The sequence below is a fragment of the Pinus tabuliformis genome, chromosome 4_2, assembly GCF_031772625.1.
Source record: "Pinus tabuliformis cultivar Carrire ecotype Pingquan chromosome 4_2, CPIR1, whole genome shotgun sequence".
Taxonomy (NCBI): Eukaryota; Viridiplantae; Streptophyta; class Pinopsida; order Pinales; family Pinaceae; genus Pinus; species Pinus tabuliformis.
The window spans coordinates 1,027,962,463-1,027,979,364 of NC_142304.1; the positions used below are offsets into that span (position 1 = coordinate 1,027,962,463).

At 37.6% G+C, this 16,902-nt stretch overlaps 1 protein-coding gene across 1 annotated transcript in view; it reads left to right on the plus strand.

Annotated features, from left to right (window-relative positions):
* Positions 1-14,329, plus strand: part of LOC149173126 (uncharacterized) — a 33,307-nt gene extending 18,978 nt beyond the window's left edge. Inside the window, 3 exon segments of the mRNA XM_089426585.1 lie at positions 5,528-6,532; positions 12,009-13,778; positions 13,881-14,329. Coding sequence (XP_089282711.1) covers positions 5,528-6,532; positions 12,009-13,778; positions 13,881-14,329 — 3,224 coding nt within the window.
* The last annotated feature ends 2,573 nt before the right edge of the window (positions 14,330-16,902 follow it).

Consider the following 16,902-nt stretch of genomic DNA (forward strand, 5'->3'; position numbering starts at 1 on the left):
AAAATGAGAATATATATATATATATATATATATATATATATATATATATATATATATATATATGAATCAACATAGATCCATCTTAGTTAAGGATCCAAGGGATGAGAGCAAGCAAAGTGACTAACAATAATAGATTAAATATAGTGCCTGATTTTTATAAGTTTTTCATTATTTTATTTTCTTTGACATGATTGATCCAAAATATAGGTTTAATATTTTACAACCATTTAAGTTTTTCAAATGTAAATACTTTCTTAAACACAATACAATGTGATCAAATTTTAGAGAGAGGGAAGAAGATAGTGACAAAGTTGGAGGGTGAAGAGAGAGAGTGTGAGCTGGGAGAGAGGGAGAGAGAGGAAGGAAGATAGAGAGGGGGGAGAGAGAGGGGAGAGAGAGAAGGAGAGAGGGGGAGAGAAAGATGGAGTTTGAGGGGGAGAGAGAGGGAGTGAGGAGAGATGGAGAGAGAGTGAAGGAGAGAAGAGAGGAGGGAAGAGAGAGGAGAGGAGAGGAGAGAGATAGGGATAGGAGGAAGAGAGAGAGATGGAGACACATAGATGAAGGGGAGAGAGAGAAGGAGAGGGGGAGGGAGATAATCATAGAGTTGGAGGGAAGACACAGAGAGAGAGAGAGAGATTGGGTGGGGGTGGGGGTGGGAGTGGGGGGGCGTAGAGATAGAGGAAGGAAGAGAGAGAGGACTCAAGAGAGATGGAATTGGAGGGGGCAAGAGAGGGAGGCAAGAAGAAACACATAGAGGGAGAAAGGTGGAGAGAGAGAGGGAGTGACAAGGGAGCAATGGAGAGAGAGTGAGGGAGAGAGGAGAGCGGGAGGGAAAAGAGAGAGGAGAGAGATAGAGAGAGAGAGATAAGGGGAAGAGAGGGAGAGGAAGATGGAGGGAGAGAGAGAGATAGTTATGGAGCGAGAATGTGTATGTTTGGGGGGTGAGATAGAGAGAGAGAATAACAAAGAGACACATAAATAAAAATATAGATATTATATAGTATTATATAACCAACCTAGATCCATCTTAACTCCAGATCTATCAAGCGTCGAGAGGGATCCAATCTCTCGAGGTGCAAACCTTTCCTCAAGTTTTGCACTAAAAAAGGAGGTTTGCACCTCGAGAGATTGGATACCTCTCGACGCTTAATAGATCTGGGGTTAAGATGGATCTAGGCTCGTAATAACACCCTAATAATGCAACGAACATGTACCCTCTCTCACATCGCGATTTGCAAGGAAAATAACTAGGTGTTTGTTTTTTATGGTTTCCTAATATCTAAAATCTCCTAGACATTTTTCTTGTTCCTTTTTCCTTGATTTTTCCACTATGTGGGTGTATTCATGGTGTTGGGACTTGGATCAATTCGAGGATCGTTAACAATTAATTTTAAATTTAATATTTTTTATGGGTGAAGGGTGAGTGGGGTCTTCATAGTGTTGGGATTTGGATCAATCCTAGGAATAGTTAACAATTAATTTCAAATTTAATATTTTTCATGGGTGAAGGGTGAGTGGGGTATTTATAGTGTTGGGAGATGGATCAATCACATGAATAATCCTCAAAAATCAATTTCAAATTTAATATTTTTCATGGGTGAAGGGTGAGTGGGGTCTTCATAGTGTCGTTAACAATTAATTTCAAATTTAATATTTTTCATGGGAGAAGGGTGAGTGGGGTATTCATAGTGTTGGGACTTGGATCAAGGAATAGTGGTTAACAATTAATTTCAAATTTAATATTTTTCATGGGCGAAGGGTGAGTGGGGTCTTCATAGTGTTGGGACTTGGATCAATCCTAGGAATAGTCATTAACAATTAATTTCAAATTTACTATTTTTCATGGGTGAAGGGTGAGTGGGATCTTCATAGTGTAGGGACTTGGATCAATCCCATGAATAGCTATTAACAAGTAATTTCAAATTTAATATTTTTCATGGGTGAAGGGTGAGTGGGGTCTTTATAGTGTTGGGACTTGGACCAATCCCAGGAATAGTCGTTAACAAGTCATTTCAAATTCAATATTTTTCACCAGTGAAGGGTGAGTGGGGTTTTCATAGTGTTGGGACTTGGATCAATCCCAGGAATAGTCGTTAACAATTAATTTCAAATTTAATATTTTTGATGGGTGAAGGGTAAGTGGGGTCTTCATAGTGTTGGGACTTGGATCAATCCTAAGAATAGTCGTTAACAATTAATTTCAAATTTAATACTTTTCATGGGTGAAGGATGAGTGGGGCCTTCATAGCGTTCGGACTTGGATCAATCCTAGGAATAGTTGTTTAACAATTAATTTCAAATTTAATATTTTTCATGGGTGAAAGGTGAGTGGGGTCTTCATATTGTTCAGCCTTGGATCAATCCCATGAATAGTTCGTTAACAATTAATTTCAAATTTAATATTTTTCATGAATGAAAGGTGAGTGGGATCTTCATAGTGTTGGGACCTTTGACCAATCCCGGGAATAGTTACCAATTAATTTCAAATTTAATATTTTTCATGGGTTAAGGGTGAGTAAGGTCTTCATAGCATTGGGTCACAGGAATAGTCGTTAACCAATGATTTCAAATTTAATATTTTTCATGGGTGAACGGTGAGTGGGGTCTTTATAGTGTTGGGACTTGGATCAATCCCAGGAATAGTCGTTAACAAGTAATTTTAAATTTAATATTTTTCACGGGTGAGGGTTGAGTGGGGTCTTCATAGTGTTGGGACTTGGATCAATCCTAGGAATAGTCGTTAACAATTAATTTCAAATTTAATATTTTTGATGGGTGAAGGGTGAGTGGGGTCTTCGTAGTGTTAGGGACTTGGATCAATCCCAGGAAAAGTCATTAACAATTAATTTCAAATTTAATACTTTTCATGGACGAAGGATGAGTGGGGCCTTGGATCAATCCTAGGAATAATTGTTTAACAATTAATGTCAAATTTAATATTTTTCATGGGTGAAAGGTGAGTGGGGTCTTCATAGTGTTCAGCCTTGGATCAATCCCATGAATAGTTCATTAACAATTAATTTCAAAATTAATATTTTTCATGAGTGAAAGGTGAGTGGGGTCTTCATAGTGTTGGGACCTTTGACCAATCCCAGGAATAGTTAACAATTAATTTCAAATTTAATATTTTTCATGGGTGAAGGGTGAGTAGGATCTTCATAGTGTTGGGTCCTAGGAATAGTCGTTAACGAGTAATTTTAAATTTAATATTTTTCATGGGTGAAGGGTGAGTAGGGTCTTCATAGTGTTGGGTCCCAGGAATAGTTGTTAACAAGTAATTCCAAATTTAATATTTTTCATGGGTGAAGGGTGACTAGGGTCTCCATAGTGTTGGGACTTGGATCAATCCCAGGAATAGTTGTTAACAATTAATTTCAAAATTAATATTTTTCTTCGGTGAAAGGTGAGTGGGGTCTTCATAGTGTTGGGACTTGGATCAATCTCAGGATAATAGTTAACAATTAATTTCAAATTTAATACTTTTCATGGTGAAGGGTGAGTGGGGTCTTCATAGTGTTGGGACTTGGGATCAATTCTAGGAATAGTTGTTAACAATTAATTTCAATTTTAAGGAGTAGTCTAACGAGGCAGAGGAATTGCCCGGATAGTCAAAAGTGGCCGGAATTCGGGCAAAAAAATTTCAAAAAATCTTGTAGAGGTAGTGTTTGAATCGTGTTTTTGATGGTGGAAATGGATTCAGCACCATCAAAAACGTCTAAGACACCTAAAATTTTGAAATTTAACAACTATAACTTGGATTTACAAAAATCCTTGCTGGATTTTCTCTAAATATAACCAGAATTTCCATAACTTTCCAGGCAACTCCTCCGCTTTGTTAGACTACGCGCAAATTTAATACTTTTCATGGGTGAAAGGTGAGTGGGGTCTTCATATCAATACCAAGAATAGTTTGTTAACAATTAATTTCGAATTTAATATTTTTGATGGGTGAAGGGTGAGTGGGGTCTTCATAGTGTTGGGACTTCGATCAATCCGAGGAATAGTTGTTAACAATTAATTTCAAAATTTATATATTTCATGGGTGAAGGGTGAGTGAGGTCTTCATAGTGTTGGGACTTGGATCAAGGAATAGTGGTTAATAATTAATTTCAAATTTAATATTTTTCTATGAGTGAAGGGTGAGTGGGGTCTTCATAGTTTTGGGACTTGGATCAATCGTACGAATAGTCGTTAACAATTAATTTCAAATTTAATATTTTTCATGGGTGAAGGGTTATCTTGACTATAGCTCTATGGACTTAGTGCCCGGAAAGGTGACTATTGACTATTTATCTGCATCTCATTGAGAATCATCAAGTCATCCAACCACAAAGTCATCCAAAAGTCACTATCGACTATTTATGTGTGTCCATCCAAAAGAGTCACTATCAACTATTTATATGTGTCCATCCAAAAGTCACTACCGACTATTTATGTACATCTCAGTAAAACAACCACCCAACCTACTATTCATCTACATCTCAATGAAACAACCACCCAGTCATCCCACGAGGTGAGACTATTTATCTGTGTATCCATCCAAAAGTCACTACCAACTATTTATCTATTTTTTGTGTCTTAATGGGACAACCACAGAGTCTCGACGATATGATTCCATGAATAGTTGGGGAGGTTTGATCCCTACACGTATTGTGGTCCAATTCAGAGCAAGACTATGTATGTCTCATAGCTCTTGTGGCACCATCGAAGATATGATCTCATGATTTATGAGGAAATTTGGTCCCACAAATATTATAGAGAGATTTAGTCACACAGATATTATCATCCAATCCTAAGCAAGACTAAGTATTTCTCAAATCTCTCGGTCACTATTTCTTCAGTTAGAAAAAGAAACGACCAAGTCATTCCAAGCGGACTATTTATCTGTACCCATCCAAAAGCCACAGACCATAGGCAAGATGAGGCGGGCAAGATATTATTTTGAACGATGCGAGGCCCTTCTGCCGTGTAGTTGGAGCAGGGGATTGACAATGGAGAACGATTAGACCATTCCTCTGGGAATCCTATTGAGGTGCGCGGTATATCGATAGATTTATGGACGATTTATCTGCATCCACACAGATCAATTGTCAATAGTCACACAGACCAATTGTCAATAGGGATTGATAATGAAGAACGATTATTCCTTTTGCGAATCCTATTGAGGTGCGCGGTATATACGCTAGATTTATGGACGATTTATCTGCATCCGCACAGATCAATTGCCAAATAGTCAAGATAAGCCGGGCAAGATTTTATTTGGACGATACGACGCCCTTTGCCGTGTAGTTGGAGCAGGGGATCGATGATGGAGAACGATTAGACTATTCATTTTGGGTGCGCCGTATATGCGTTGTTATAGCGAAAGGAAAGCGGTCTGAAAAGATTTCTGGAAAAAATAGAGGACAGTTTTTTTCCGAAGTTTCACATTTTCTATGAATTCTAAATTCGAAGTTAAAAATGAATCTATGCGTCTATATAAGCAATCACAATGGTTTTCTGAAGCATTGTGATTGTTGTGTTTCAGAGATCATTCTGTTAGACAAGGAAAAGATGGAGATCTGTTACGTCCCTTCTCTTTTCTGGTGGTGCCTACTCCTCTTTTATTTCATTCTCTTTGTCAATCCTTTTGTGTTTTCAACAACCCATTTCTCTAATCGTCACCATCCTCGTCTCACCAATGCTTCCGATCAACACGCTCTGCTTGCATTCAAGTCTGCAATCACATATGATCCGTACCAATCCTTAGCCACTACCTGGAAACCAAATGTTTCATTCTGCGAGTGGACGGGTATCATATGCAGCAGGCGCAGACACAGAGTCGTTTCCCTGAATGTTTCAAGCATGGCATTACAAGGTACAATCTCTCCTCTTCTCGCCAATCTCTCCTTTCTTAGAGTACTCAGCCTTAGCAATAACAGTTTCCACGGTCACATTCCCCATCAATTGGGAACCCTCTTTCGCTTAAAGATGCTTCGCCTGTCTGGCAATCAACTCCAGGGTTCCATTCCGCCCACTCTGTGTAGGTGCCACAGTCTACGGAACTTGACTCTCTCCCATAACAATCTCACAGGAAACATTCCCCTAGAACTATGTGTTCTCCCCAGGCTAGTATTCCTGAACCTGGGAATTAACAATTTGATGGGAACAATCCCGCACTGCTTTGGAAACATATCCTCTTTGCAGTACATATATTTGCAAAGCAACAACCTTCACGGCAGTGTTCATTCCGAATTGGGTATGTTAAGCCAGCTCAGGCATATTTATCTGTGGGGTAACCATCTGACAGGACGAATTCCATCTCTGTTATCTAACTGCACCAATATTGAACTATTGGATATAAATTTTAACCAGTTCATTGGTCACATTCCGTCGGAGTTGTGTAGCAAGAAGACCACCCAGTTAACGGATCTCCTTTTTGGCTTTAATCAGCTCACTGGCAGCATTCCTTCATCCCTTTTCAATTGTACGAAGCTTCAATTGATTAGTTTACCAATGAACCAGGTCACTGGAATAGTGCCCATGGAGCTGGGTATAAAACAGTGCGAGACACGCATGTAAAAGAATATTGAATCAATTGATTAGAAATGAGCCAACAGCTCAATGAAAATATAAAAATATTTACAATAATAGAAACATCAGGTTTCTATGTAGAATATGGAAACAAACAGTTTCATCTAAGAAACTGCTAAAAGAATAAAAATAGCAACAACTAAAAGACTGAGAATTAAATACTAATTAGAAATATTCTAATACCCTCCCTTAATGCTCAATCTATTTACAACACCAATAGACCCTCGGAATTTTACAAATTTATCAGGACCAAGAGGCTTGGTGAAAATGTCAGCGGGCTGCTCTGTTGTGGGAACATATTGCAACTGAACTGAGCCGTCTTCAACCAGCTGGCGAATGTAGTGGCAATGAGTTTCCACATGCTTTGTTCGTTCATGAAAGACTGGATTCTTGGCAAGTTTGAGCACTCCCTGATTATCACAAAACAAAGAAGTAGGCCCTGTCTGGAAAACATGCATATCTGCAAGCATACGACGAAGCCAAATTGCCTCACAGGATGCCTTAACTGCTCCCCGATACTCTGCTTCTGTTGAGGAGAGAGCCACTGCCTGTTGCTTCTTACTAGTCCAAGTAACAACACCAGATCCTAGACTAAACACATACCCAGCTGTAGATTTACGGTCATCAACTGAACCGGCCCAGTCAGAGTCAGTGTAGCCACGGAGAATAGGATTGGAGCTACGAGTATATAAGAGGCCATAATCAGAAGTACCACGCACATATCGTAGCACCCGCTTTGCTGCTATCCAATGATCAGCTTTAGGAGCTTACATAAAGTGAGAAATGTAGCTTACTGCAAAACTGATGTCAGGTCTGGTAGCAGTAAGATAGATGAGATTGCCCACTAATTGCCTGAATAAAGTTTCATCCACAAGGGGAGAGGGTGACTGTGCTGAAAGTTTGAGCCCTGGTTCCATAGGAGTCGTGGCCGGTTTGCAATCCTGCATTCTGAACCTTTCCACAAGATTTTTGGCATACTTGGACTGAGAGAGAAAGATCTGATTTTCAGTCTGCCAAACTTCAACCCCCAGACAGTAATGAAGAAGTCCCAAGTCTGTCATCTCAAAAGTTCTGCATAGATCTTGTTTGATCCCATGGATCAAATGTGCAGAGCTGCCAGTAATGATAAGGTCATCCACATAGACAACCACAAACAAGATATCATCACCAGTATGCTTGATATACAGGTTTGCATTAGATGGACCCCGCTGAAAACCCTGATCTGTCAGGTACTGATCAATTTTCATGTACCAAGCCCGAGGAGCTTGTTTCAATCCATAGATTGCTTTAGCTAACCGACACACTTTCTGTTCTTGACCAGCAACCTTGAATCCTGGAGGCTGCGTCATGTATACTTCTTCTTGAAGATCACCATTTAGGAAAGCACTCTTTACATCCATCTGATGAACTTTCCAATTGAACTGAGCTGCTAGGGCAAGAACAAGCCTTATGGTACTCATCTTGGCTGTAGGAGCAAAAGTCTCCTCATAATCGATGCCTTCCTTCTGTGAGAACCCTCGAGCCACAAGACGAGCTTTATACTTGTCTATGGTTCCATCAGCTTTGTATTTCACTTTATACACCCATTTGCAGCCTATGGGCTTTTTTTCAGCAGGAAGATCAGAAAGTGTCCAGGTGTGATTCTTCTGAAGACTCTGGAATTCGGCTTCCATAGCCTGTTCCCACTCAGATGTACCCTTAGCCTCTGAATAGGTTTGAGGCTCAAAAATACTGTGTAGGTTAGCCATAAGAGCAAAATTGACTGTAGACTGTTGTCTGTTCTTATGTCTAGAAGTTCTACCTTCAAGGAGCTCATCATCCCGGAGATCACCTATGGTTTTAGCCCACCATTTAGGCCGAAGAGAAGAAGAACCAATATCAGGAGCAGAGGAACCAATATCAGAAGGAGGTGGAGAAGGCTCAAGAGCAATAGGGACAGCAAGAGGAGGGTTAGCTTCTGGAGGAAGCTCAGATAGAGTATTATCAAATACTGATGCTACATCATCCCTCCCATCAGGTGGACCGACTGGAAGAAGAACACTGTGAGGCTGATCCTCAAAACATTCCTGAAAGAATCCTCTGTCCTCATCAAAGACTACATCTCGACTGAAGCTAAGACGACCAGTGGCTATATCTATCAGCCTATAGGCCTTGTGATGATCACTGTACCCTGTCATCATGAGTTTCTGGCTTTTGGAATCCAACTTAGAGCGCTTAGCAGCTGGAATCCAAACATATGCAACTGAGCCAAATACTTTGAGATGATTGATCTTAGGCTTACGACCAGACCAAACCTCTTCAGGAGTCTTCCCTGTAACAGCCTGAGTGGGTGATCGGTTAAGAAGGTAAACAGCAGTAAATACTGCTTCAGCCCAGAATCTGTTTGGAACACTCCTGTGTTGTAACATGGAACGAGCCATTTCAACAACCGTGCGGTTGCGGCGCTCGACAACACTGTTCCGCTGAGGAGTGTAGGGTGCGGTTAACTGATGTTTGATGCCATGAATATCACAGAAATTGGCAAAAGCTGAAGAACAAAATTCCCCCCCATTGTCGGTCCTAAGAGTCATGATGTTACAGCCAGACTCTTTTTCAACTAAGGTTTTAAACTTCTGAAAGGTACTAAGTACATCAGATTTATTTTTTAGAAAATACACCCACATCTTTCTACTGAAATCATCTACAATAAGTAAAAAATATTTGCAAGCAGTGATAGAAGCGGTATTCATAGGACCACAAATATCAGCATGAAGTAACTGGAGTACCTTAGATGCGTGCCAAGATTCTCCATTCTTGAATGAAGACCGATGTTGCTTTCCCGCTTGACAGGCGCCGCATACCCCCAACTGCTGAGTCTGAATATCAGGTAATCCTGACACAAGTCCTTCCCGGGAGAGCTGAGAGAGATACTACATATTTAGATGCCCATATCGCTGATGCCAAAGAGTACTGATGGGAGAGACACGTGCTACTAGAGCCACTTCTGGAGAGTCACCGGTGTCAAGTAGCCTATATAGACCATGGTCCTCTAGGCCAACAGCAACTGTTAGACTAGTCTCCCTGTCAATAATAGAGCACTTGTGTGCACTGAACACAACATCAAGCTGAGGAGAATTCCTCATAATCTGGCTGACAGACAGCAGATTAATTTCCATACCAGGAACATAGTATACATTCAGAAATATGAGTGTGCGCCCACCAGACTGAATTTGAACTGTACCTCTGCCAGCTACTGTGTACTTTTCACCTCCGCCAAATACCACGGAATCACTGAAAGGGGAGAAGTCAATAAACCAGTCACGCCTGTGAGAGAAATGGCGTGATGCACCAGAATCAATGTACCATGCAGAAGAAGGAACATGATCTGAAGACCTTTTAGCCATAAAGGCGTAAAAGGCTTGATTTCCTTTTAACATCAGATTGGTGAGCATGGCCATTTTCCAAAAACAATACAGAAGTCCAGCACACAAAATATATCTCCACAGTCTAAAAAAAATAGCAATAGAGCAGATTCCACTGCTGTAGCTGTACCCTTCTTTCACAAGTCTTACACTGCTGTTTGAAGTGATTTTATTGACTATACAGCTGCCGGTTTAACACAGGCTGCAGAACAAATTCTTCACAGGCAGCCTTGAGCAAACAAATGCCAAACTTCAGAGATCAAGTAACAAGAAATAAGGGCCGAGACTCTTGTATGGCTAGGGCTACAAGATACGTTTTTAAAATTCCTCTTTCAGGTGATGCCTTTTCAAATGAAGGAACCACAGATAAATTTCAAGAAAATATCAAGATGACTGTATGAGACTGACACATAACCTTAACAAATTCTGCCTTGAACAATGCAAAAAAAATAACTCAGATCTGTACCAGATCAAAACACCAGACCAAAACACCAGATCAAAGCACCAGACAAGAGGTCACATGTATCTTTAGAAAATTAAAGCTGAAAAAAATACGTAAACTGAAGCTGTCCACGCTGTGCTGTATACGCTGTTCTGGTCCCACCGCTTCAAAAGAAAATCACAATAAACTTTTAATCAAACCGCTACACAAACACGTGAATCTGGAAAATGGCGTCACTTGAAAATACCGTCACTGGAAAATCCCTGGAAAATGCGTGATGCCATTGCGTGCTGTTACTATGATCTGGAAACTGCCGTCACGTGATCTGGAGGATCTCTGGAGTATATCGATTTGTTGAAATCGTGAGCAAAAATACACAAGTGAAATTTTTTTTTTAACTGTATCAATGTTCTTCAACAGGGTTCTGTCGTTCTTCAATGTATCACCGTCACATAAAAAAACCTTCACTAGAATCTGAAGTGATATATATGCGTGATAGCCGTCACTGGAACTAAAGAAAGCCATCACGTGATATATATGCGTGATAGAATCTGAACTTGAAAAAAAATGCCGTCACTGTAATGCCGTGTAGTTGGTTATCACGCTAGTCGCACACACTGAAGGTAAAAAGAATACACGGGAGGTAAACCCTGTCGTCACTTATACTTCTGCGGAGGACGTTGAGAAATGAAGCTTCGTGGTCGGAGAAAATGCTAACGAGGATACCCGAAACCTCTGGAAAATGCCTTCACGTGGTTCTGTAGCATACGAGAGCGAAAATACTCAAACAAATGTTGACGCGGATACCCAAAGCCGCTGGAAAGTGCCGTGGTTCTGTCGAACACGTGAGCGAAAATATTCAAACAAAAACGTATTAACTTTGATTTCTGCTACCGCTTCCAGCTTTATTCACCAAGTCAATAGATTGATATGCATGTGATTCCAGATATCGTGACAGAAGAAGACTGAGATGCCACGTTCCCGTGGTTATCGTCTCAGCTGTGGATTCACCGTGAAAATGCAGGTTGAAGACGAGGGTTGAATACTGAGAATTCACGGGCTACAAAAATAAACAAGACTTCAAAACAGATAAACTGTTCAACCGACAAATCGACTGCTGCCCCCGGATTCAAAATGCTGGATTTAATTTCAAGAGAATCCCTTTCTGTATCGAGATTGACGACTGTAAGCTTTTATCACAATGAGCAAAGCCGAAGCTAAGACTCAGTGAAGGCTACCTGGCTTACAGAGGGCTCGACCTTAGAAAGGAATGAAGAGGATAGCTGATCAAGAAATCTACAGACCCTGAGAGCAGTTTCGAAATGAACTACTGAATTTTTCAAACTATGAAAAATTATTTCGAAAATCCCTGTGCTCTGATACCATAAAACAGTGCGAGACACGCATGTAAAAGAATATTGAATCAATTGATTAGAAATGAGCCAACAGCTCAATGATAATACAAAGATATTTACAATAATAGAAACATCAGGTTTCTATGTAGAATATGGAAACAAATAGTTTCATCTAAGAAACTGCTAAAAGAATAAAAATAGCAACAGCTAAAAGACTGAGCATTAAATACTAATTAGAAATATTCTAATAGGGTAAATTGACACATCTCTGGAGGATCGAATTTGGGGGCAACTACCTGATTGGCCCCATTTTACCCACTCTTTTTAATTGTTCCAATCTACAACTTGTAGACTTGTCCTATAATAATCTCACAGGACAATTGTCCTTTCCTATAGGCCAGTTCTCTACAAAACTCTACTACTTAGACTTGGGTTTCAATGAATTATCAGGAGAAATACTTCCACCTATTGGAAACCTAACTAGCTTAACATTCCTGGCTTTACAAAGGAATTTTTTTACAGGAACAATCCCTTCTTCAATTTATATGCTTCAAAAATTAGAGAGATTATATATGGGTTTCAACAATTTACAAGGAAACATCCCTACAGAAATTGGGCAGCTCAAAAGTTTAGGGCTTTTAAATCTCCAAGAAAATAATCTTTCAGGAAGAATCCCTGATTCTCTGGCCAACCTCCAACAACTAAGATATCTAGATCTCAATCACAACCAGTTATCAGGAAATATACCTGCAAATTTAGGGAAATGTGTGAACTTACTAGAGTTAGACCTATCATACAACAAGCTTAGTGGGCACATACCTCCAGAGGTTGCAGGGCTTGCAAATTTAGCTTTCTATTTCAACCTTTCAAACAATTTATTACATGGCCATGTGCCTTTAGAACTAAGCAAGTTCAATAAGCTTCAAGCTATAGATATTTCTGCAAATCAATTAACTGGCTACATTCCAAGTGCACTCGGAAGCTGCAAAGAAGTAGAATATCTGAATCTTTCTTGCAACACACTTGAAGGTCCAATTCCAGTGTCACTCAACAAACTTCTAAGTCTTCAGGACCTAGATCTCTCCTCCAACAATTTGTCGGGTGGAATACCCGTATCACTAGAAAATCTCACAATGCTTCGCCACTTGAATTTTTCTTTCAACAAGCTATCAGGAGAAGTCCCTAAAGGTGGAGTTTTCAAAAAGATTGGTGCAACAGCATTTATGGGAAATCTTGGTCTATGTGGACCTTGGGTAAGTCTATCACCATGCTATTCTCACAAACATAGAAGTGTTTTGAATCTAAAAAGAGTTATCATTCTTGTTGTTGCTATTGCAACAATTGTTGTATTGTGTTTGTTTCTGGGAATATTGTGGAGACAGAATTGCAAGAGACATATTCTTAGAGAGACTGAGCCATCCTTAAATGTGGAGCATCGAAGAATTTCCTATGCAGAACTTGTCATTGCAACAGATGAATTTAGTGATGCCAACCTATTAGGAGTTGGTAGTTTTGGAAAAGTGTACAAAGGGGTTTTGAATGATGGCACAATGGTCGCTGTCAAGCTTCTCAATCTAGAAAATGAAGAGGCCCAAAAGAGTTTTGATAGAGAGTGCAAAGTTTTGAGTAGAGTTAGACATCGAAATTTGATTAGGGTCATAACCTGTTATTCAAATATGCAAATCAAAGCTTTGATATTTCCATTAATGCCAAATGGAAGCCTAGAGAAGTGGTTATATCCCGATGATGGAGAACAAAGTGGTTTGAGTTTGATTCAAAGGTTGAATATAGCAATAGACATTGCCCAAGGCATGACATATCTCCATCACCATTGTTTTGTGCAAGTGATCCATTGTGATTTGAAACCCAACAATGTTCTTTTGGGTGAAGATATGACTGCATATTTAATAGACTTTGGCATTGCTACTATATGTTTTGCAAATAATGAAGATGGGGCTTTCACTTCCACAAATGCACTCAAAGGATCTACAGGCTACATTCCTCCAGGTATTATTTAAACTACATACCATATTAAGCAATGTTATGATTTTCTTTTCTTTATTAACCATTGTGAATTAAAAACCTTAAGATGATGATCTATGAATGCAGAATATGGAGTGGGTGGACAAGTTACAACAAATGGTGATGTTTATAGCTATGGAATAGTGCTATTGGAAATGCTCACTGGAAAGAAGCCCACCCATGACATGTTTGTCGAAGGAATGAACTTGCAAAAATGGGTGGGTAGCAGTTTTCCAAACCGACTAATGGATGTGGTGGACTTGGGTTTACTAAGGAGGACTGGTAGTTGCACTGAGGAAGATAATAATCTCAATTGTCTTAGTTCATTAATAAATGTGGGATTGCTTTGCACAAATGAATCTCCTAAAGGACGACCTACTATGATGGTCATTCTAGGCATGCTGCAAAACATCAGAGACACTTTTTTGAATGCTACTGCCATTCCAAAATTCCAATCAAATATAACACTATTGTTAAATGGTACAAGTACCACCGTTAACAACATTTGTGAAAGCCAAAGTTCATCCACATTTTAGTCCTCTGTAACAAAGTGGTGGTTGTGACTAAACCATGAAATAAATTAAGTTTTATTTCCATTTCCTTGTTTGTACATAAAGAGTCATTGTTAATTGAATTCAAATGTGAACAATATAGTTAGATCCACCGTGATTATTTAATGAAAAAGTGTGGTCTTTATGCTCACTGATTCTAACCCACTGAATAGTGCAAGCATTTCTTAAGATTATTTTTTCCAAAATGCGGACTACTTTTGATTTTCGGTGACTAATCTTATTTCCAGTGGCGTATGCCACCAATGCTTTTTGATTAATTTATGGAATGTGATATCTTTTCTTCCTTCTGTGGAAAAGTGAGTATTTGGGATCTCATTGTTTATATGTTATGTCTCGTTTATTCCAAACCGGTATTTTCATCTTAATTTATCTGAGCGTCCTCCAATTTATCTGAGCGTCCTCCTTTTAGAAAACTAACTGACTGGAAGACTTTGAAAATATTAGATTCTCTTTGCTGCTGGCGGGTTTGGTTTTGTGTGTCAGTTAAGTTTTTATAAGTCTAGTGGTCCATTCTTAGGAGAGATTATGTATCTCCTTATCATTAAAAAAAAAGTTTGATTTTGAAGAAAGAAGCTTACTAAGCAATTCAATTTTTTATTTTGGTAAAAGAGTAGTTTTTAGTGTCAGTTTTTGAAATTTTTCTAATTTATTTTCAGGGATAATATGTTTAGAATTCAACAAAAATTTGTTGAAATCACAAGTTTGACAGGCAAATTTTTCACAATTGAAGTGCCCCAGAAATTGAAGGTGCTGAATCCATATATATAGTCATAAACCAATTTAAATAACACAAATTAAGATTTAGCCCTAAATTTTTTTCCCTAAATTCTAACCAAAAATCTATGAGAAACTCCAAAAAAATAACACTTAAAACCTACTTCCTTTTATAAATGTCTTAATTCACAATTAAATTTCTGAAAATGTCTTTTTATAATTTTATCAAAATGTGATATTATTTTTCTTACTTTGGCCGAAAAGTGAGTATTTACCATCATTGTTAAAATTCGTTGCCGAGAAGATCGCTGAGAAATTTCTGAAAATGATATTTTGACATTGAATGTCATTATTTTCTTACTTTCACTGAAAAGTAGGCACTTATCATCATTTTTTAGAAACTGCACTCGGATATTTCACAGTTCCCATTTTTTGCTTTGTCGACTTTTCGAGTCTAGACCCAGACTCATCATTACAAAGGAGAGAGACAGTAGTGATAAATAAGGTTAGGGTTGAGATGTCAAGTGTGAGAGCCTAGACTACTGATCTGAATTAACTAGCTTTATAATATTTTTATAATTTCTGATATGAAATAACTAGTTTTATAATATTTTTATAATTTATTTATTTTTATTTTTTTTAATAATAATTTTGTTTATGTTTTAGTTTAATTAATTAATTAATTTTTTTTTTAAATTGTTTTTGCATTAGGTTTTTTATTATATTCTATTTCATAAATAATTATTAATTAATTAATTTATTTATTTTTGTTTGAGTTAAATTGTTTTTTCATTAAGTTTTTTTATTATATTCTATTTCATAAATAATTATTAATTTAATCATAATGATTTTGTTTTAATTAATTGTAATTTTAGGGTAATTAAGTTTATTTTATTTAATCCTTGCAAGTTTTTAATTACTCGATGTTAATGAATTATTAACGATGTGCTTCAAAGCTTACTAGCTAGCCCTAAAGAGGGGGGTGAAGAAGAGAAAGGAAGGTCAATTTAATCCATGGGTGAGGAGTGAGGTCCAATTCCTACTAATTTCCAAGCCTTCATCCCTGTTGAGGTTATGCAGGTGTTTTATGATCTCAAGGGCTTCCCTGACTTTTCGCTTCAAATAGTGTTTTAGAGATAAATAGGGTTAGGGTTGAGATGTCAAGTGTGAGAGCCGACAGACTACTGATCTGAATTAACTAGTTTTATAATATTTTTATAATTTCTGATATGAAATAACTAGTTTTATAATATTTTTATAATTTATTTATTTTTTTAATAATAATTTTGTTTATGTTTTAGTTTAATTAATTAATTTATTTTTTTTTTTTTTTTTTTTTTTTGCATTGGGTTTTTTATTATATTCTATTTCATAAATAATTATTAATTTTTTTTAATTTTTTTAATTAATTAATTTATTTATTTATTTTTGTTTGAGTTAAATTGTTTTTTTATTATATTCTATTTCATAAAATAATTATTAATTTAATCATAATGATTTTGTTTGAGGAGTGAGGTCCAATTCCTATTAATTTCCAAGCCTCCATCCCTGTTGAGGTTATTTTATGATCTCAAGGGCTTCCTTGACTTTTCGCTTGAAATAGTGTTTTAGAGATAAATAGGGTTAGGGTTGAGATGTCATGTGTGAGAACCGACAGACTACTCAGACTACTGATCTGAATTAACTAGCTTTATAATATTTTTATAATTTCTTATATGAAATATGAAATAACTAGTTTTATAATATTTTTATAATTTATTTATTTATTCTAATAATAATTTTGTTTATGTTTTAGTTTAATTAATTAATTAATTTTTTTTTTT